The sequence below is a fragment of the Lissotriton helveticus genome, chromosome 12, assembly GCF_964261635.1.
Source record: "Lissotriton helveticus chromosome 12, aLisHel1.1, whole genome shotgun sequence".
Taxonomy (NCBI): Eukaryota; Metazoa; Chordata; class Amphibia; order Caudata; family Salamandridae; genus Lissotriton; species Lissotriton helveticus.
In genome coordinates, this window is record NC_136073.1 from 781,139,723 (window position 1) to 781,162,667 (window position 22,945).

Consider the following 22,945-nt stretch of genomic DNA (forward strand, 5'->3'; position numbering starts at 1 on the left):
CAGAGGCGGGACCAAAGCCCCATATCTAGGACATAAGATTTCGCCCTGGGCGGAGCAACTGCTACGCAGTTGCAACGGCCAGGGCGATACCTAAAAAACTGCTTTATTTCAAAGCAGTCCCAGACATGGAGGTCTTCTGAGCCCAGCTGGCCACCATACCTGGGAGGGCCAGCCATTCCCAACGGGGTCGCAAATTGAAAGTGCCTCATTATTATTCATGAGGCATGCAATTTGCGACCCCATTGGGAATCGTAAACAATGTCTCAGACACTGTTGTACATAGCATTTGGCGACTCGCAAATTGCGATTCACAATTGAGCGCAATTTGCGAGTCGCAAAATGCTATGGTCGTACATCTGGCCCTAAGTCGTCTTTTTTAGTGTTCCGATGAGGTTTTGTCAAGATCCTGAGCATACGCCATGGATAGGACAGGTAAGACCCATATGAAAGTTGACATCCACTGTCAGACCGAAAAGGACTTCCCAGTGGATTTGTGACCCACACGGATTAATGCCAAAAGAAGCTATGTCCTTGCATTTTCCCACGAAATCAGCCACTCCACATGGATTCAGGACGAGAAAAAGACTTTCCACAGTGGGTACAACGCAAAGGTGAATGCTTGGAAATGAATCAGCCGCTAGTAGTCACTAAGGCCACCTTCCAGTTAAATATTATTTAGCCATTGCTGCACTCCAGATAAGTATAATCTACTGACCATGTAGCAACCTCACTGGGAAAGACAGGCATGTTTTAAAATGAGAAAATATAAACAAAAAGTGTGAAAAATATTTTTATTCAACTCAGACCACCATTTTTAACAGCCTTCTTCCATTATCATACTCAGAATAGCCAGAAACATGGCAAACTCCTTGTAGGTAACCTTGTTGTCGCCATCCATGTCCATCATTTTCATAACTTCTTTCACCGCCTTCTCGTCTTTCCCAGAGCCCTGCAGAAGAGGAGGGGTGGCAAAAACAATTAGTAGGAAGTTCTATAAATGTGAAGTACATTACTTTCTTGAAGCATTTCTACTCCCTCACAGTAAGCAAGGATTGGAAGGTGTGCCCCCCCTCCTCTCAGTTGTCAGTATATTCAGGACACAGAGAAGTCCTGTCCCTGGAGACCCAGGTATTAATTTTGAACTGGCGAGCCAGCCCCTAAAATAGGAGTCCATTTGCAGGGTTTGCTCAATCCCCAAACCCTGGCAGATTTTGTGGACCCATTTCAGCCTCAGAGTTAAGTGACTTAGCCACTCAGGCTTCTGGGTGGCTGCTCTCTCGAGGCATAACAAAATAGCTCCATTGAGCAGTCCAACTTATTTCCTCCTAGGCAGAGATCAAGACTAAAGGTATGTGCTTGGGGTTGCTGCTATCAGTCACTAGCAGCCTCAAAGGAGAGCCTGCTCAGCTGAAACACACAAGAGCACTGCACTGAGTGTATTGATGCTTCCAGAGGCCCTCACTAGAGAGGGTAAGCGCTTCATAGACAATGTGAAGGTGGATTAATTCTGAACTATGGGCATTACCTGGGAAGCTTGCATTCCTGCACAAGAATCAGCTTTGTTAATGGGGACCCCCTTCCCTTTTAGCCGACCTGGTACCTCGTAACCTCCAGGAGCCCTCGCCTCACCCACGGGCACCAGTAGAAGGTTCCGAGACACACCATACAACCCTCCCTGAAGCTGCTGGGGCATGACCAGTTCCAGCAACTAGCCTGTGCTGTGCCAATACAAGATCAGTGGTGGAATTACACACGCCAATCTAGATAGTCTGGACTAGACCGCGATTTTTCCCGTTTGAGGCCGTTTGTATGGATGGTGCCCATATATCCAGGAGAAAAGAGTTCTCCACTTTTAGGGCTGGCTCAGGAGTGAATGTCTTGGAATGCTATTTTAGCCAGGATTGTCTTCCTTCTTCCTGTGATTTACACCTACACTCAGGGTGTGGTTTCAAAGGCACTCCTAATGGGGTCATTTGGGAGCTGGCCCTTGGGCTGCTCTTTAGGCCTTGTAGAAGACCTAGATGTGAAATTCTATTTCTAAAGCAGACTATGGTCATACCTTTCCGGCTGTGACGCAAAACATCAGTACTATACTTAAACCACAAGGGATGCTGGCAGATGCCATTCATCTTCATGATGAAATTTGGGTTGAAGTAGTGCTACATGTTGAAAAGGAGAGCATTGGTCAGGGAGCCAAGCACTTGTAGTGATGAAGTCCAGACAGTTTGTTGAGTTCGAGATGATTTATTGTAGATATCTAGATGAGACCCACCAGGAGCAGCCAGCATGCTGCTCAGCCCCATCACAGCTGTGGCTTTTCTTGACAGACACCCAACATTCCGTAGTACATCATCACACTGTAACATTCTACTGGCAAGGCATGTGGTGGAAACAGCATACACAAGAATGGATAGTAAACTAGAATACTACAGCACTCCACAGTGACACCGGTCCCCAAACCATCAGCTTTATTCTTTCAAGGAAACCTTTGTTCTAAAGTTTACATGCACAATCGTTCTGGATAGACAGTGGAGAGGTCAATAAAGGATCACCAAATTGGTGTAAAGTAGAATAAAGTGACTATTGCAGCACTCACCCTAGCATATTAGGAGGAATATCTATGAAAAGGGGAAATAAACGTCCTACTATAGTCAATCTTCATTCCTTAATGTACTCACAGATAAAGATGGGAACTCTTTCGTCACAAGAAGTTGCAGCTCTTGCTGGCTGAGTTCACCACTCTTGCCATCTGCTCCAGAGTATTTTTTGAAGGTCTGGAGCATGACCATACAGAGCTGTTCCAGAGTCATTATAACCTGTGCTTCGATCTGTGAAGAAAGCAATACTGCAGTCAGAGTTTAGGATTTAAAATGGCAAATACTGTATTTATGAAACAGTAATGACCCACTGACCATTAAGTAAGAACTATCTACAGCCCGCTCCCACCCTCTGGTCCAGCCCAAAGGATAACTCTATAACTCGTCTTGATGACTGGTGCCATCCAAATAGGCCTGGCCCGGGAAAAATTGTAATTACTTCAGTGATATTGACATATTACGTGTTACGTGAAATTTCATTTACATTTTGCTGGAAGGAGACTGGTTTGCACAAAATATATCCTATCATGGTTATCTACATGCCCAAGTTTCCTGTCTGGATCATACAAGACTTGTTCGTTTAAAAAGTCAAGCAAGAGACAGACAATCCTCTTTTTAATTTAAATCATTATTTTGCAAATTTTGCTTAGGGATATTATAGCCAAAAAGAAAATTATGCAGTCTCACTTTCCTAGTTCAAAGGACAGCTTCTGCCTACGTCTATTTGTCAGTGTCAAGCACAGTTCTTTCATTTTGATTCCTGGATGATTCGTTTCGTCTTTGGGCTTCTCCGAAGCAGTAGCGGCCCATCTATTAGGGCAAAGGGGCCCCACCCAAAATACCTTTTTTGCAGATATGAAGAGTGTCTGTCAGTCTGAGCAAAGGTCAGTCTGACAGACATTCTTCATGTCAGGTCAGGCATCTGGCTGCCTGAGCTGGACTTTGCCGAGCCAAAGATTTCACAGCCCTGTGGACGCGACCTCCTCCGTGTCAAGGCATACTTTGGGGAACCTTGTAGGCACAGAAGCAATCGAAATATCTCTTTCCTCAAACCCAAAAAGCCCGTAGAATTACAAGGGGTAGAGAGACAGAGTCAAATTTAGAGATATGAGAGAGAGAATGAAGGCCCCCGTCAATTGCCCACTTTCCCCGTGCCTTAAATTGTCTCTGGACCTCCTCAGTCCAGCAAAGCGCTTGGAGGTTCTCCCCCTCATGGCGAGGGAGTGCGTCACTGATATACTCTGACCAGGGTGGTGTCGTTTTGAGCCCTGAAGTGCCCAGGGCCGACTGTCCATCAGTGACACCTCGTCACAGAGCTAGATGGGGCGAGCAGTCTTGTTGACCCCATCCCATACTGTGACGAGTAAGGGACTGCTGCCTCCTCCCATTGGCTGACCAATAGAATGTGGTCCTAATACTACAGGACCCACCAAGCGTTCCCTCTCACCACTTGACATTAAAGCTCCAGGCAAGCTTTTTATGTTTGGGGCATGTGCGTGTATGGATGTGTATTTGTGTGGTTGTGTACGTACTGTGAATGGGTGTGGGCGTGCGTGTGTATGTGTATGTGCTTGTGACTGGTGAATGTATGTGTCTGCAGTTGTGCACTTGTGAATAGATGAGTATGAGTGAGTGTGCATGTAGGTGGGTGAGCCTGAGTATGTGTGTGCATGGGTGGGCCACCCACCCACGCTTGAATTACCGGCCACTGAGCCAAAATGTAACATGCCCACGGCACAAAACACAAGAGTGCATTCCGATAACAATTTCATGGTCTTGCCCCACAATCTGTAGCTCCATTTCATCTGCCTCCTCCTAGATTTACTGTCTTTGTGTGATCTTGCTCCCGCCATTGTTAAGTCTGATCTGAGTGACCCACATTTCTGCAGGTCGACACAGCCCAGTCTCCTAAAGCACCTACTGCAGATCAGGGGCCAGTATACCAGATGCAATGTCTCCAAGTTGAGTTTCTTCAAGGTGAACCAGATAAGTAACATTTGATTTAACAACATCACCTGGAACATGGGTGTGTTAGGAGGGGTGTTAAAAGAGACTTATGAAAGCAAGCTCCTGGCATGGGAGTGTTGTGTTGTTAATTCTGTATTCTAAGTTCCTTTCGGGACTACAGAACACAGAGCTGCTTAAACCTTAGAGTTTAGAGACGGGAGAGAGCGGTGAGCTGTGGGCTGGTGGTTGGTTATCCCGGAGCCAGTGGTCCTCTGCTCCTGGGGCTGCCGTAAGTCAACTTTCAAACTAATCTTATCTTATCTTAAGTGCAATTTGTAGAGCGCGCTAACACCAAAGGCTTCCTGGCGCTTTAAGACATAGTGAGTGAGGTTGAAAGCGTGAGCAGTGGAGTTTTAACCAAGGGGAAGGGAAGAGGTGAGTTTTAAGCAATTTCCTGAAGTTCAGGAGGGAAGGGGTGGACTTGATGGAGAGAGGGAGGAGATTCCAAAGCCCGGGAGCCAGGTGGGAGAAGCGACGACCACCGAATTTCTTGGTTTTAGCTTTCGGGGTAACTAGCAGGTGACGGTGGGCTGATCGGAGGTTGCGAGTTGGACGATGAGGAGTAATTAAGGATTTGAGAAATGCGGGACCGGAGCAGTGGAGGGTTTTAAATGTGAGGCAGGCCACCTTAAAGGCTGCCCTTTGGCCTATTGGGAGCCAGTGTAGTCTGTGAAGTAGAGGTTTGGCCGATTGCCATCTGGGGGTTTTATGAATGAGGCGGGCCGCCTGGTTTTGGACAACCTGAAGGCGGTGTAGCAGGGATTGTGGGAGACCGTAGTAAAGGGAATTGGAGAAGTCCAGACAAGAAAGTACAAGTGAGATGACAACTTGGGTAAATGCGGCGGGCGGAAGTAAGTGCCAAACTAATACGAATCGGTGTGGATTCCTCAGGGTCCTTCAACCCTCATGGTGGCAAAACGGTTATAGTCATGAGCGGTCCATTGTAGAGGTGGCAGTTCTTGTCTTGTTAATTTCTTTTGATATCTTCAGTAATCAAGGTCGACATTGATGGGTGTGTCCAAAACAAATCTATAAAATACTGAGCAACTAGTTATGAAGTCACCCCTTGTTCGAAGTCCTTAAGTTTATGTGATAGCGACAGGACGCAGATAGGCAGTAGAATGGAAGCAGCCCCTCCCCCATTTTTAAGAGGGGACAGAGAGATCCCCCAGCTGGTGGGTGCAGTGTGTAACTGCAAACACCTGTGGGTAATGGCTGGAGTCCATGAAACCTCTGTACCCTCTTTCTGTGGGTTCTCTTAGGGGGCATAGTAACTGGGTGCCACATCTTGTGTGGTGCACTTCCAGAAGGCTTGCTTGCCATCGTGCCTGCATCTGTAATACGGCATGGGCGCAACAGCAAAGGTTTTCTAAAACAGGTGGTGAAAGCTTCCTAACTAATCATAAGATGTGTAATATTTCCAAGAGCTTAGGTGTACGTTATACAATACCCACCTAGGGCAGGTCACCAGAATTAGGTGGGGGTGTGCAAAATTCACGAAAAGTACTTTTGAGTAATTACACGAAATTTGGGAAAAACTACATGCAATGCTGCATTTATGACTATATTGTATTGAAAGTGCGTTTTTGCACCCTTTTTGGGTGCAAGAATGCATTTTCCGTAAAAACCCGCAGAACACTCAAGTGCCATGACCAACAGCTGCTCACGTTCTATTCATTCAGTGTCCCCATGCTCCTGCGATAGGATTTGTACCTGGACAAACTCCTCATCAAGGGACGTGACATTGTTTTGGGATTGTTGCGTACCTGGTGTAACATGAAATTCTACGAATTACATGAGTTTATGCAGAGGTAAAAAAACATGTTGACCAAGCATAGAGTTAAGTGGGAGTAGTGGAGCCGGAATGTTGTTGTGGAATGATCGGAGGAAGCCAGGCAGTGGACGGATTTCCCTGGGGAGGGGCATTATTGTGGGAGATCCTGAAGAAGCCAGGTAAAGAGGTAAGGACCCCAATCATTTCAGATCACAGAGTTAGAAAGTTCTGTTGTAGCCAAAGCTGAAATAACTTACTTTGCTCCGAAAAGCCCCATCATGTCCATGTCAGATGGAGGCATTGGACAGACCAGACCCCTTGAAGACTTCATTGGTGGAATCCGCACCGAACTGAATGACCGCACCCTAGCAAGTGATCCAGTTAAAGGTTAAAGTTGGCCTCAGGTCGGATTGCATATCAACAGCAACTGGTGATCTCTTCAGAAGGACTAAAACAGACAGGTGTGAATCAGCCACAGACCATAGTGCCTTCTGGGAAATGTGGGTGCAATGTTTTGATTTTTTGGCAATCTTCATGAAGGTCTTTATAAAATGCGGCAAATGTTTCCTTTCTCAACATTATGACTTCTGGGACAATTTAGGTCAGATATCATCACTTAATACTAACAAAATTGTTCTGCGTACAATCTCCATCAAAATGCTTCTGTGCCGAAAACACTCAGCAAATATATACTTGCAAAGAAACATTCTATAAACCTTTTGTAGCTTCGCAGCGCTTGATTAGAGTGAAAAAGATCTGGCTAAGTGGTGAGAATTGACTATGAGGAGAAAAACTGCGATCAAATGTAAACCAAGAACTTCAAAGTGTGGAACAAAATGAGAAACCAACAAACGTGAAACTCCCTGTGGAAACCCACCCTGCAGGGGATTCATTGAGAAGGTTCAGGCAAGAGGTTGGACTCTGCCCTAGGCTGGATAACATCACCCCGCTGAAGACAAGGCACTATTCTACATGAGCCAGCTCTGGTAATCCCAATGTCTGCCATCAGCCACGTCAGTAGCGCAGGTATACATGGGAAAGGTGAACAGTGAAGGATTTCTGGGCAGAGGAGTGCGGCAGGAGGCCATGTCTAAAGATGGAAGACTGACAGCAACCTCCCACAGGACAGTAACTGTTGCGTCAACTCTACTGAAGTGGTACATTAATTAGACAAATGTAGTTTAGGAGTACTTGCAGACCTTAAACAATAGTGTTAAACAGTACTCGTACACTAACCATGATGGTAATTGTGTGAGAGTTTGCTGGTGCATTTTCAGTGCATATATTAGGGTATTTAAAAGCCTTCCGGTGTAAGCTGGCGCAGCGTTTTGATCATCAGATTACGGTGGGTTTAGCATCCACCACAGTAGCACTGCGAGTTTTATCTGGAATGTGCGATATTTATTTAGTGACTGCTGAGTTTTCTTTGTCTTTGTCTTAGTTGTTACATGAGGGTAGAACTGCTCTGCCAGCAGGGGCAGTGCTCCTAACACAAGGAAGCGTGGTATTCCATCTAATGAAGCTGCCCATCCTTCCACGCCCTACAGCTTTAGTAAGCCCATCCTTCCACGCCCCACAGCTTTAGTGAGCCCATCCTTCCACGCCCCACAGCTTTAGTGAGCCCATCCTTCCACGCCCCACAGCTTTAGTGAGCTCGTTCTGCCACACCCTACCAGCTTTAGTGAGCCCATCCTTCCACGCCCCACAGCTTTAGTGAGCCCATCCTTCCACGCCCCACAGCTTTAGTGAGCTCGTTCTGCCACACCCTACCAGCTTTAGTGAGCCCACCCTTCCACACCCCACAGCTTTAGTGAGCTCGTTCTGCCACACCCTACCAGCTTTAGTGAGCCCATCCTTCCACACCCCACAGCTTTAGTGAGCTCGTTCTGCCACACCCTACCAGCTTTAGTGAGCCCATCCTTCCACACCCCACAGCTTTAGTGAGCTCCTTCTGCCACACCCTACCAGTTTTAGTGAGTCCATCCTTCCACGACCTACCAGTTTTAGTGAGCCCATCCTTCCACGCCCTACCAGCTTTAGTGAGCCCCCCCCTCCACGCCCTACCAGCTTTAGTGAGCCCATCCTTCTACGCCCTACCAGCTTTAGTGAGCCCCCCTTCCACACCCTACCAGCTTTAGTGAGCCCCCCCTTCCACGCCCTACCAGCTTTAGTGAGCCCCCCCTTCCACACCCTACCAGCTTTAGTGAGCCCACCCTTCCACACCCCACAGCTTTAGTGAGCTCATTCTGCCACACCCTACCAGCTTTAGTGAGCCCACCCTTCCACACCCCACAGCTTTAGTGAGCTCGTTCTGCCACACCCTACCAGTTTTAGTGAGTCCATCCTTCCACGACCTACCAGTTTTAGTGAGCCCACCCTTCCACGCCCTACCAGCTTTAGTGAGCCCACCCTTCCACACCCTACCAGCTTTAGTGAGCCCACCCTTCCACACCCTACCAGCTTTAGTGAGCCCACCCTTCCACACCCCACAGCTATAGTGAGCTCGTTCTGCCACACCCTACCAGTTTTAGTGAGTCCATCCTTCCACGACCCACCAGTTTTAGTGAGCCCACCCTTCCACGCCCTACCAGCTTTAGTGAGCCCACCCTTCCACGCCCTGCCAGCATTAGTGAGCCCACCCATCCACGCCCTACCAGCTTTAGTGAGCCCACCCTTCCACGCCCTACCAGCATTAGTGAGCCCACCCATCCACGCCCTACCAGCTTTAGTGAGCCCACCCTTCCACACCCAACCAGCTTTAGTGAGCCCACCCTTCCACACCCTACCAGCTTTAGTGAGCCCACCCTTCCACGCCCTACCAGCTTTAGTGAGCCCATCCTTCCATGCCCTACCAGCTTTAGTGAGCCCATCCTTCCACGCCCTACCAGCTTTAGTGAGCCACCCTTCCACACCCTACCAGCTTTAGTGAGCCCACCCTTCCACACCCTACTAGCTTTAGTGAGCCCACCCTTCCACGCCCTACCAGCTTTAGTGAGCCCACCCTTCCACGCCCTACCAGCTTTAGTGAGCCCATCCTTCCACGCCCTACCAGTTTTAGTGAGTCCATCCTTCCACGACCTACCAGCTTTAGTGAGCCCACCCTTCCACACCCTACCAGCTTTAATGAGCCCACCTTTCCACGCCCTACCAGCTTTAGTGAGCCCACCCTTCCACGCCCTACCAGCTTTAGTGAGCCCATCCTTACACGCCCTACACTTTTAGTGAGCCCTTCCTTCCACGACCTACCAGCTTTAGGGAGCCCACCCTTCCACGCCGTACCAGCTTTAGTGAGCCCATCCTTCCACACCCTACAGCTTTAGTGAGCCCATCCTTCCACGCCCTACCAGCTTTCGTGAGCCCATCCTTCCACGCCCTACCAGCTTTAGTGAGCCTATCCTTCCACGCCCTACCAGCTTTAGTGAGCCCATCCTTCCACGCTCTACAGCTTTAGTGAGCCTATCCTTCCACGCCCCACAGCTTTAGTGAGCCCATCCTTCCACACCCTACAGCTTTAGTGAGCCCATCCTTCTACGCCCCATAGCTTTAGTGAGCCCATCCTTCCACGCCCTACCAGCTTTCGTGAGCCCATCCTTCCACGCCCTACCAGCTTTAGTGAGCCCATCCTTCCACGCCCTACAACTTTAGTGAGCCCATCCTTCCACACCCCACAGCTTTAATGAGCCCATCCTTCCACACCCTACCAGCTTTAGTGAGCCCATCCTTTTACACCCTACCAGCTTTAGTGAGCCCACCCTTCCAGGCCCTACAGCTTTAGTGAGCCCATCCTTCCACGCCCTACCAGCTTTAGTGAGCCCATCCTTCCACACCCCACAGCTTTAATGAGCCCATCCTTCCACACCCTACCAGCTTTAGTGAGCCCATCCTTCCACTCCCCCATAGCTTTAGTGAGCTTATACATCCACTTAACCATGCCTTCATTTCACTCTACAATCGCAAGGCATCCAAAAATGCTCTTTCCCCAAATAACCAATGACAGTGTTGGAATAGTAAATGAGCCGGTTTTGAAATATTTTACCGTATTTCCACCCTGCTCCAATTTTAAGGGAGGCGGACATAAAGGAGCTTCCATGGTTTGGACTCCGGCAGAAAACTTCTGCAGAAATCCGAGAGTGCACCTTGATATGAATGAAAAGCCCAGGACTAGAAAATAATGCTCCTGGAAACATACAGTCATCAGGTTGACTCGCCTGCCATTCATTGTATTGTTGCCATTTTATAATTCCAAAGAAGCCTCCTGCTTAGAATACAACCCTGGCCCATGTATTCATTGGACGGCAATGACATTTCAACCCGCGGGGTGCTATGAAAAGTGAACGTTATCATTAACGCACTTTTGAAGTCACCTGGTCAACCACAGTGTCGCCCCCCAGAACAGACCGCAAAGGCTCCAATTCATTATAAGTTGGGTAGAGCGGTGTCCTGCTTCGCCCAATCATACCCGGCCTGTGGTTCCCACTTAAGGATTGCCCAGGTGCGTGAACAGCAGAGCCGATTTTAGCAGCTGGTAAATGTGGCAGTAAATCACAGCGCGCTCAGGCTTCAGGCAGCGCCTGGCTTTGGCGTCCAGGCGCTTTCCAGCCCCCTTTCATGGCATCGGTGTAATTTCAAGGATTATGGGGCCCGGGAAAAATATAATTTGGTGCCCCCCGTACAGAACAGCTTTGAACTGTTAGTGTTATTACCCATCACCTTCCAGCTATAGTCCACATAGTGCTAGACATTAATAAATTATGTTAACCTTTAACAGGGTCACACAAAAACAGTTGAAATATGTCTTGCCTGGGACCCAAAAATCCTTAAAATGGCACTGCTTAGACAGAGTCAGCCAAAGAGGCAGAGATGGTAGATAAAAAAAAATTCGAGAGAGGTCAAAGAGAGAGGTTCACTCTCACAGGGGCCCTTGCAAGGCGGGGAGCCTGAGCGAGGGCTCATTTTGGCCATGTCTTAAAACCTCTCTGCGTGGCATGAGGGGGCACAGATGCCCGCTCCTGCCAGCCCACAGTGTCTGCCGGGCCCTCGCGCTCTTCCCGCCTTCAGCAGGTTTGTTCCGGGAAGAGGATGACGCGCACGGATAGTAAATCCTGGCCCGAATCGTATTCCCTATTCCTGCCACAAATACGGGTATAAACCAGACCCGTGAATACTGGCCATAAACACCATGCCCAGCCACAAGGTGCCCCCCGCACCCAGCCTCCTTGTAATGGCGCCAGCAGAGCCTCCTGACAGCTGCGCATGAACCTTACCTCAACCACAAGCAGGAAGAAGGCGCTGGGACTGGCACTGGAAGTGAGGTGGATTGAGATGTCGCAGGACTATTTAATGCCCTCCCAGCCCCTCCCCTTTCCTCCAGGCAAACGCTGCACCTAGTTACTGGAAACCGAACGTGTTTGAACCAACACTCCCTAAGAAATGCCACGAAACTGGATTTTACCCTCTTTGAACGGTGACGCCCAGCACCAGATCTTAATCCGAATGTCAGGTTTAGATTGATTCAGGCACACGTCTTTGATTTCACTAATGTCCGTCACTAAGATTTGTTTTCTTCTGCTTTCTAGGCGCACTCAGGTCGTTATAAAAACAACAAACTTCAATTACCTCTGAGTCTTTCCTCTTAATGGTCTCACATTGTTTTAGAATGTGTGGGCAGTTTGTCGACCTATCCGTCATCCCCCGAGGATGGAATTTTTCGTCCACGTCTTTAAAAGACAAAGAGCAACAACTGGGTGTGCTGAGGGAGGTTTTCTTGTTTTTCTGGTCCATACTAGTTCTGTTTGCTTATCAAAGAAATGCATTGATCTCTTCTTTTCTGGGAGTAACAGCCCCCCCTCTGTGATGGACAGATGGATTCCTTCCATGTCGCCCCCGCCCCCCAGGGAGTGCCTGGCCTCCAGTCACGTGGGAGGCACTTGGGCGGGTATTTGTTTTCAGACTGAAGGCAGAGGCCGGAGTCCTGAAGATCTATAGAAGAAAACCAGCGTCTCACGTTAAATGCGGTTAGCATGACTTCTGGGCCTGTAGGGCTGATTTTATAATGGGACAAAGAAGACTACAACTCCCAGAATGCAAAAAAACCAAAGCTTGGACTGGAGCAGTTAATCTTACATGGACCTCACATAACATTGGCAGGGTGTCAGTCTGATGCCCTTCTCTCCCTACGATTTATAAAACTGTTGGTTCCAGAAGTTACAACTTAACAAGCCTTGCCAGCCCTCCCAAGCCCTGATGTCTCTACCCCTGCCCCTCCACCTCGGCACAGGGTAGCATGTCACCCTCTCTCCTGTCAAGCCTCATCCTGCCCCCCCCCCCCTCACCTCGGCACAGGGTAGCATGTCACCCTCTCTCGTGCCAGACCTCATCCTCCCCTGCCCTCTGCCGTCCTCGGCACCCCTTCCACACCCCATCCTGCACCACCACCCCTTAGCACAGGACTTGAATGGAGTGTGACACACGGTGCACAAAGGTGACTATGTTATAGGTAACACGGGAACCCGGGTGTCGTCAGTGACCTTGGGTAAGTTTATACATGAAGAACAGTGGTCCAAAGACCATAGATATCACAATCAATGTACAAATACATCAAATGATAAATCCATTTAATTGTATATAAAAAAACATTAAAAACAATCTGACAGCGCAGTGGGTGTGTGGTGAGAAAGTGTTCGGTGCTCTAATACAAGTGATACACACGTGTGACAATGCATGGTCAAAAGTGTGTTTCAAGCAAGGACAACACCGCCCATTTTATTCTTATGTACAACCAAAAGGGGTCCATAGAACTACTCAACGACCTTCAGATCCTTCAGACAGATCGACGTGCACGAGCAGTACAATTGCAAAACATCACATGTATTCACACTCATCGACCTGAAGAGGGCAGTGTTCACCCGCTAGAATCCTAAATTGCCTAAAGTGCTAGGCAAGTGTAAGCAATGTGGTGATGTGAAGGAGGCCAGCCATTTTAGAAGAACATTGCTGTTTCATCTCACTAATGTAGTGCTAGCGTTTTATTTATTTTTATTTATTTATTTATTTAATGCATTCTTATAAAGCGCGGACTTTACCCGAAGGTGTCAGAGCACTGTACAATAGAACCAGTTACGTTACATGAGAGAACTGTTAGAGGAATGGAACAAATAAAAATAGCATGCCATAGAATCAAAGCGACGTAAGCATAAGGCACACAATCTCAGGCACAGCAAGCACAGACTGTACAAGCAAAAATATGAATATAAATGACACATTTTACAATGAATAAAGAACTTCCTGGCGAAAAATAGCAGGCCATAGAATCAAAACAACTCAGGCAAACGGAACACAAAATCAAACGCAGCAAGCACAGGATGTACAAATAAAAATATAAATATATGTGACACTTTTACAATGACTAAAGAACTTCCTGGCGAGGTCTGAGAAAGGGGGAATTAGTTCTGAAAGTGTCTTTGGAATAAAAGAGATTTGAGGTCCGCTTTGAAGATCTGTATGGAGGTGGTGGCACGGAGCGAAGGAGGAAGTGAATTCCAGATTCTCATCGCATTACCTGAGAACGATTGAGCCATCAATTTTTCCCTTTTGAAGGAGGGAGGTTCAAGCAAGAACTTTTCAGCATTCCAAGAAGTTCTTGAGCCTCCAGACAATTTCAGTTTATTCGCCAGATAGCGAGGGGAGGAAGAGTGCAAAGCTTTGTGGGTGATGCACGCCGTTTTGTAGATAGCTCTAGCGTCGATGGGAAGCCATCGGAGAGAAGACAGGATAGGGGTGATGTGGTGACTTCGTTTGGACCCTGAAATGAAGCGAGCTGCTGAATGGAGGACGGATTTGAGGGGAGAGGTGAGATTTGGGAAGGCCAGTCAGAAGAGAATTACAATAGTCCAATCTAGAGAGAGCTAGCGATTGAACCAAGGTTTTTAGGTCATTCTCCGGGAAGAACCGACGAATCCCCCAAAGAAGGCGCAGCTGATAACGTGCGCTCTTGGCCATGGAATTGATGTGTGAGATTAGGTTGAGTCTTTTGTCCAGTATGACACCTAAGGATTTAGCGCAGTCCACAATGATGGGTTTACTGTTGAGTAGATTCAACTGATCCAACCAGGATTGAACAGGAGGCGGGGAGAGAGAGTCAGATAAGAGGAGGAATTTCGTTTTAGAGGGATTGAGAATGAGTTGGTGCACTAACATCCAGTTGTGAATAGCATTGAGAGTAGAGCTGAGTAATGAGAGATCATGAGGGGAAGACACCTTGAGGTATATTTGGGTGTTGTCCGAATAGAGATGGTAGAGGATTCCAGATTTGCTTAGAAGGTTCCCTAATGGTTCCAGATAAAGATTAAACAGAGTGGGAGCATGGATAGAACCTTGAGGGACGCCTTGACCAACCACCAGTGGAGACGAGAGACTGTTCACAATTTTAATCATTTGGGATCTGTCCGAGAGGAAAGAGGCAAACCATTTGAGTACTGTGCCGTCCACGCCCATTCTCTGATGAAGAATGTTCAGGAGGGTGTTGTGATTAACAGTGTCAAAAGCTGCAGAGCGGTCAAAAAGAATCAGAAGGCACAATTCCCCCGAATCGAGAATATGCAGCGCATCATCGATTACTTGCAGCAGGGCTGTTTCAGTGCTGCAATTTTGAATAAAGCCCGACTGGAACATGTCGAGGAGATTATTGTCCATAATGTGTTGGGACAGTTGTTTTGCAACACATTTTTCTGTGATCTTTGAAAGAAAAGGGAGATTGGTGATGGGGCGGAAGCTATTGAGGTCATTTGCATCTGCAGAGGTTTTTTTTAGAAGGGGGGTAACCTGTCCTGTTTTGAGGACAACTGGAAGGGATCCTTGACTGAGGAAGAGATTGACTAGCCTGGTCCAGTAGGAAAGGGTGTTAGTATAGAAATCAATGGCGATGCCACTGGGTATGGGGTCAGAAGAATGGTTGGAGGGTTTGGTTTCGCGGATGCATTTGAGGAGGTCAACCTCCGAGATGGCGGCAAAGTTCTGCCAGGTGACTAAGGCTTTTCGTTCCTCGATGGGGGTGGGGTGGGTCACCTGTTCCACCAGAGATTTTACCTTTTGATAGAAGAATATAGCGAATTCAGTTGCTTTCTTTGAATCATCTTCAGGCTTGATGGTTTGGGGAGAACAATTTGGGTTTTTGATGAGGTCGGAAAGTTTTTTGGTCTGTTTTTAGCTGAATCAAGGAGGGATCTGAATTGAGATGTTTTTTCCTGGAAGATGTGCTGGTGGTATTTGGATCTTGCTGAGCGTAAAAGAGAGAGGTTGGTGGTGGATGGAGAATGTCTCCAGTGCTTCTCCAAGATTCTGAGGTTTTTCCTTTCGTCATAGAGAGCTTTGTTGAACCAAGGAGCTGATGGGATGGGTCTTTTTCTTTTGCTTTGGAGTGGAGCAACCTTGTTGATCTCGACTGCATGGATTGAGAGGCAAAGGGGAGTGAGATCATTGACATCCGTATTGGGGTCTATACTAGGAAGTGAGCGCATAGCAGAATCACATAGAATCTCAAGATCAATGTTTTTTGTGTTGCGGAACCACGTAGAGGCTCTTTTATGTTGGCCGAGAGTTAAAGTGTGAGACAGGTGAAAAAAGAAGGGAATGAGGAAATGGTCAGACCAGTCAACACGGATGGGTGAAGCAGAGGTAATCTGGTCTGATTTGGATATCACAATGTCCATAATTTAGCCCTTGGCGTGTGTAATTTCCGAGCAGTGTTGGGCAAGATCGTTAGCTGAGAGAAAGGTTGCAAGCTTGTTGGCAGCCGAGTCTTCCACGGAGCTCCAGTGGAGATTGAAATCACCTAGGAAGATCTGCTTGTCGCTTTGTGAATATTGGTCACTAATGAAGTCGATGAATTCCTCTATGAAGGAAGAGCAATTACCAGGTGGGTGGTAAATGATATGGAACCTGAAGGGTGAGCATTCAAAGGTGCGAAAGAGGGTGGTGGGATAGGTTTTGATTTGGAGGGCATTTCTGTAGATAATCGCAACACCTCCCCCGATCTTGCCTGTTCTGTCGTTTCTGAGGATAGAATAGTCAGTGGGTAACAGAAGATCAAAAGAAGTGTGAGAGGAGTCATTAAACCAGGTCTCAGTGAGAAAGAGCATGTCGAGATTGTGGTGAGTAATAGTGTCAGAGATTTCCAGTTTGTGTTTGGTTGTAGATCTGCAGTTATGGAGCATACAGTGTAGCTCTGACGCAACTGTTTTGGTGATGTGAGTGTCTGGACTGATGAGGGGGATAGGGATTAGATTCTTGAATGCGGGAGCACCTTGAGGGGGAGGCCGGTAAGTTCTGAAGGAAGAGATGGTCTGTATGGAAAATTGAGAAGTTGTTAGGAGAGGCGAGTGGAAGGGAATTGACATTGATGGTCTTGTAGGTAGCCAATAAGTTGGTGATGTCTGTGGGGGAAAGATTGTGGTTGGTTCTATTGGGGCGTGGGAGCAAGGAACTCCTCGGGAGGTTATTAGGAGGGGGGGATATCTTAGCACATAAGAGTGAAATGGAAGCTTCAAGCTGGGAAATGGAAGAGATGAGAGAATCAAGTTTAGTTTTTAGAGAGAGGTGTGCTGAGCAAGGAGTGAAGGGTGGCTCAATGGTTAAGGGAGAGAGTGGCCTAGGCGACGGAGGATAGGAGGAGGTGGGGGACCGGGGAGAGTGTTGGGGTGCGAGGGTCGAGGGTGGTGGAGGAAGTGAAGTAGGCGAAGGAGGACAGTGGGCTGTGGGGGACTGGGGAGAAAGATGTGATGCAAGGGTCTGAGGGGGGAAAGAAGGTGGTAGAAATGAGTGAATGGAGATACTGTGATATTTTTACTGGTGTTGAGCAGGGGTGAAGAATAGAGTACATACATAGGAGGAGAAAGTTGAGAAGTAGACATGGATGGCTGGAAGAGGAGGGGGGAAGGAGTGGGGTTATGGGAAGGCCATGGATACGGTGAGATGAGAGAAGGGGCTGAACAGATAGAAGAGGGAGAGAGGTCAAAGGGAGGCCATAGGAGTGGAGAGAAGAGAGAGGGTGCAGGCCAGGTGCCATGGGTAATGAAAGGTGAATGTAGGGGTAAAGGCACCAGGCAGAGTGGGGGGGGGGTCGAGCAAAATGAAAGTTGTGGGAGGAGAGAGGGACTGTGCAGTCAGAGGGGGGGGAGAGGAGGGAATTACCAAGAGGGGAAACAGGGTTGTGAAGCATAGGGGGGAATGTAAGATGTGGAGAGATAGGAGGAGGGAGATCAGTGGGAGGGAAGATGATGGGATTACCAAAAGGGGAGGCCGGGGTGTGAGGCAAGGGAGGGAGGAGAGGAGGTTGAAGAGAGATGGGAGAAGTAAGAGCAGAATTGAGGGTGCGAGGAAAGGGGAAGAGCGGATAAGGGTGAGGAGAAGAGGGGAGGGAGGGGGAGGGTAAGGCGAGTTGATTGGTAGTTCAGATTGTAAAAAGGGTGGATTAAAAAGGGGGGAAATGGGAAGGAATAATGGAGTAAGGGGGTGGGAGAAGGCAGTGGAATGATGAGGAGATGCAGGATGTAGAGGTGAAGTGGGGGAAAAGCAGATGAGGTAAGGGGGAGGTCCCATTGGGAAGGTGGCAGAATGGGAGGGGAGGGAACGAGAGAAGGGGGGATACAGGGACGACCTGTGACTCCCTGGAGAGCGGTCTGAAGGAATGTGTGAGGGTCAAGGGGGGAGAAAGGGAGAAAGTAGATGAGCTAGAAGAAGAAGAAGAGGAGGAATCTAGAGAGATAGTAGTCGCAGGAGTGGGACGAAGGGAGTGGAAGATGTGGTCAAAGAGAGAGAGACAGGAGTCAGAAGCTTGGATCAAGACAGTGCCATTGTTTTAAAGAGTAATGGTGATATAGCCATTAAAGCGAGTGGAGGGAGACATTTCTAACCGCTTCCCATGCAGAAAAGAAGAGGAGGAGGAGATGTTGAAGGAATTGGAGAAGCAGGAGGACCAGGAAGGGATGTCATTAGTGAAGAAGATGAAGTCATTTTTAATCTTCCCTAAGCGCCCATTATGGAATTGGTCAACAAAGAAGGAATCTGAAATTGTTCAATGATGTTATGCTTGAACCGTTTAGCTTGTGCTTTGGAGATATGAGGGGGATAAATTACTTTAAAGCAATTGATTCCAGACTTTATTCGACTGGAAGCCATGATAAGGAGATAAGGTGAAGACGTGGTGTGATGGACAGACAAAGGGGCCACTGGGATAGTGATGGCGCAGAGGTGAAATAAGGGGGTGCGTAAATTCCAGAAATCGATGAGAATGAAAGCAAAAGGAGTGAGGTCAAATCAGGACCAAAGGTAGATACCTGACAAGGGTAGAAACAGGTAGAAAGGTACTGGGGAGAAGCAGCATTGAATCATGTGCCGGTGTGCCGCCATCTTCTCTGTGAGGTTAGTCTTGAGCTGGTCCATTGACGTGCGGAGAACTAGCCTAATTTCTTGGCAAAGTTCGGGTTTGAAGTCTCGAAGTGAGGCTACTAAGTCTGTTCTGGTGAGGGTCATCGTTGGAGCTGGGTCACTTTTGGTGTTTTTTTCTTGGAGGGTAAAATTTCGAGAAACCTTGATCGTAGCCTTCTTTGGTGGCATAAGGGCAGTGCTCTGTCTTCAGGCCAGTCATGAGCTGCCCCCTTTTGTGGTAACGCCTCGGCGTTGGGCGAGCGTTTGGTAAGGATCAGGGGGAGGAGAAGTGTGCATGCTCAAAGTACAATGGCCATCTTGAGGAAAGGCAGCACTGGTGGAGGAGCAGCTGCAGCAAAGGAGAAGGCTTGGTGAATTCTGCCCCTTGCTAGGTGGGCAAGTCAGTGCATAGGAACCTCACTCACCTCTTACTCCCTCACTGGCACCAAAGCATAATCAGGCCGATCCTGGGAGCTCGCCGAGGTGCGGGCGCCATTTTGAAGTCAGACACCGCTATTTCAGACCGGCCTCCCCCGAGGAGTATGCTCACCGTGGCTCAGATACCAACAGAAGGGCCACTTATCCCGTTCACAACAAGCAGCATGTGTCCTCCAAATGTACTCACTGCTCCACAGGTCGCACCAATCGGCCTTCCTCTAGTGGGTTAAATTCCCTGCGGCTCTGATGTATCCCACCGGGCATGTCACCGCTCCCCTCAATGTAGATGCATGTGCTGTCTGCAGGCCCACAGTGCCAAGTGCGGTAATCTGCCAATGCCCCAGGGGGGCCACGCTCTGTATGCATCCAGTTAGGCGCGCGCCTCTCTCCGCGCCACAGGCTGGTACAGGAAAGCGTCTCTGTCCCAGGACGGCGATGCACGCAGAGTGTGAGGCGCGCCCCTCCCCCCGCAAGCCCGGTATGTTTAGTTGTTAAACATCGCCATGTCGGTACCGAAGGATCTCCCAGCTGGCGCGAAGTCCAAGAGGGGCTGCGGGAGGTCGGCACTGCGGGTGGGCGAGGCGGTACTCACCATGTTTCCACATGGCTGATGCCGCTCCTAGCAGTCATGGTCTCAGGCATCCAGGCAGGAGATGTGTGCCGATCTCGCAGAGGGGGGGGGAGTCCCGCCAGAGGGACAGGGCGTCCGTCCCCGGACACCATACGGCTCCGTTCTGCGATTGGAGAATTCCGTGCCACTTCGGATCCATGGCCCCAAATTTCCGGGTGGTGCATCGTCCACGAATCACGGAGTCTCAATGTGAAGGCATCCATCGAGGATTGACAAGCCGGATGTGAGAGTGGAGGCCCATTGGTGGGCTTGAAACATTTCAGACAGCGGCACATAACTGAAGGACACACTACAAGACCCACAAACCAACACAGACTCATTCGAGTCACCCATTGGAGGGCTCATATTTTTAAGTGGGAGATGTGGCCTCTATGCCAAAATGACTGTCGCGCCGCTGAAGAGTGCAATGAGCACGAAACGCGTCCGGCCTAAATCGACAGGCATGCTGTAAACTGGATCCGCCCGCCATTCCGGCTTTTACCTCATGAAGGTTGCTGCAGTGGATGTCAGAGTGCGTCTCCAACAGGTGGGAACCTTGGAGCTTTGATTTATATGCGGCCTCCCAGCTGCGGGAGATGCACCACCCGGAAATTTGGGGTCACGGAACTCCGAATCACGGAGTCTCAATGTGGAGGCATCCATGGAGGATTGACAAACCAGATGTGAGAGTGGAGGCCCATTGGTGGGCTTGAAACATTTCAGACAGCGGCACATAACTGAAGGACACACTTCAAGACCCACAAACCAACGCAGACTCATTCGAGTCGCCCATTGAAGGGCTCATATTTTTAAGTGGGAGGTGTGGCCTCTATGCCAAAATGACTGTCGCACCGCTGAAGAGTGCAATAAGCACGAAGCGCGTCCGGCGTGAATCGACAGGCATGCTGTAAACTGGATTCCGGTTTTTACCTCATGAAGGTTGCTACAGTGGATGTCACAGTGCGTCTCCAACAGGTGGGAACCTTGGAACTTTGTATCTTTCCGGCCAGGAGAAGGTGTGTTGGTATATGTATATATATATATAAATAAAATTAAACAAAGTTTTTTTTTATAACTAGTCCCCGGGGGGTTAAATACCGGGGGCAAAATTATTACATTTTTTGGGGGGTCAAGGGGGGTCCCCAAGTCTCGGGATCATCACCCCCCGGGGCTAAAAAGAAAAAAATGGCGGGGGAGGGGTCCAAGGTCCCCAAAGTCGCGGGGACCACCACCCCCCAGGGCTTTATGTATTGTGGGAGGGGGACTGCGTGGCCCCCTCCTGCAGAACTCGAGGGCCCGTTACCCCCCGGGGCTACAAAAAATGGTTGGGGGGGGCTGCAAGGTCTCCAAAGCCCTGGGGACCACCACTCCCCGGGGCTTTATGTATTGTGGGAGGGACGGCTCTTGAAGTGTCCTAGGGTGTCCATCCTGCCCTCCCATAACAAGGAAATCTGTGCTCTCTTTCAAAATCTAAATCAGATTGCTTTTCCACATGGGGAGCTGCATGTTAGTAGCTACCCATGTGGAAAAGCAATGCCGGCTCCCAAGCGCGTAGAAGTTGTGCACCAAAGGCGCTGGAGTCGCGCACCCTACAGATTATGAGTCGTGCATCCAGTGGGTGCACACCAGGGGGCCGCACTGAGCGCTACACGACTTTTAATTTTACCGGAAAAAAATAGCCCTAAGAGTAATTTCTAATATAATGTTGGGGACCGTGGGGGAGCCACAATGCCCCCACGGTCCCGTTGGCTCCCCGCGTTCTTCGGGAGTGAGCATTGCTTTTCCGCATAGGGGGATGCTAACTTGCATGTGGAAAAGCAATCTGGTATGGATTTTGAAAGTGATAACAGATTTCACTGCTGTGTCTTTCAAAATCCAAACTAAGTTTGCTATGGGAGGGCGGGAGCCGCGAGACTCCTGCCTTCTCATAGCAAACAGCAGTATCCCAGGGGGTCCAGGTGGAGGGCCACGCCGTCTGCCTCCCACAATACACAAATACCCGGGGGTGGTGGTTCCCGGGACATGAGGGGGGTCGTCGAGGTCCCCACACTTCTAATTTTTCAGGGGGGGGGCTTGGAGCCCCCATAACCATTTGTTTTATAGCTCCGGGGGGTGGCTCTCAGTCTTGTAAGGAAACAGCAATGTTGAGAAAATCTTCCGGTAAGATAAACCATTTTTGGGGTTTTTGTTGTAGTTTGCAGGTGTTAAAGCGAAGACAATTTTAACTCCGTCTTTGTAAATATGCCACTAAGTTTTGTAATGTCGACAATATCGTTTTCCATTTAAATAGGCAGTGTTAGACCTGACCTCCTCGGCGTGGCCCTGCATACACCTGAGCGGGGCCCCCCACTAGCGTAATCCTGTCCTATGCCCCACAATAGCGGTAGCCACCCCATGTACAGCCCCCACCCTTCCCCCCGAGAACAGAAATCCTAGGGCCCAGGGCTGTCGATAGGAAGTAAGGCCAGCCAGCGCCCTGCCCCCCAGAGTCCCAACCACAGAGAAACCCGAGCCCCCATCACCCCCTGGCCAGCCGTGAGAAGAGAGCCTGTGACCAGCAGGAGGGGGGCGGAGGAGTTTTGATAACACCTCCCGCCAGGACGGGCCGATCCCGGCCGGGCAGCAGAGAACCCCTCCCACCTCCGGACTTCAAAGCAACAATGCCAAATGGCGAGAGGCCGAGCCCTCTGGCCCCGAACCCCACGGAGCCATCTGGAGTGGGGGCGGAAACTCGAGAAGGGAGGAGCGAGGGAAGATAAGGGCTACGAGGGAAGCGGGAAAGTTAGTTGGATCGGAGAAGAAAGGCCCTGCACACGTGGTCGCGGCCATCGGAGATAAAGAACGTCTTGCTCACCAACAAAAGACAGAAGAGCCCTGCAGATTGAATCGCGGCTCTCTGGCATGCCCTGGTCACCGTGAGAATCACCCCTGACACCCCCGGCTCGAGCCCTGCAGACGTGGTCGCGGCTCGAGCGTTGGGCTGCGCGGACTGCGGTACTCATCCTTGACATCCCTGATTGTAGCGCCCCTGGGAGCACTTGAGAGAAGCCGCGCTCCAGGGTACGAGGCGTACTAACAGCTGTACGCTTCATCATC

The 22,945-nt window shown here is 49.3% G+C and overlaps 1 protein-coding gene across 1 annotated transcript in view; it reads right to left on the reverse strand.

Moving 5' to 3' along the window:
- Positions 1-780: 780 nt before the first annotated feature.
- The window catches only part of LOC144798604 (protein S100-A4-like), a 45,700-nt gene continuing 23,535 nt past the window's right edge, over positions 781-22,945 (reverse strand). The window contains exons 2-3 of the mRNA XM_078669561.1: positions 2,679-2,828; positions 781-949 (exon numbers count right to left, since the gene is read on the reverse strand). Of these exons, the coding sequence (XP_078525687.1) occupies positions 815-949; positions 2,679-2,828 (285 nt within the window). The 3' untranslated portion in view covers positions 781-814. The remainder of the gene's footprint in view (positions 950-2,678; positions 2,829-22,945) is intronic.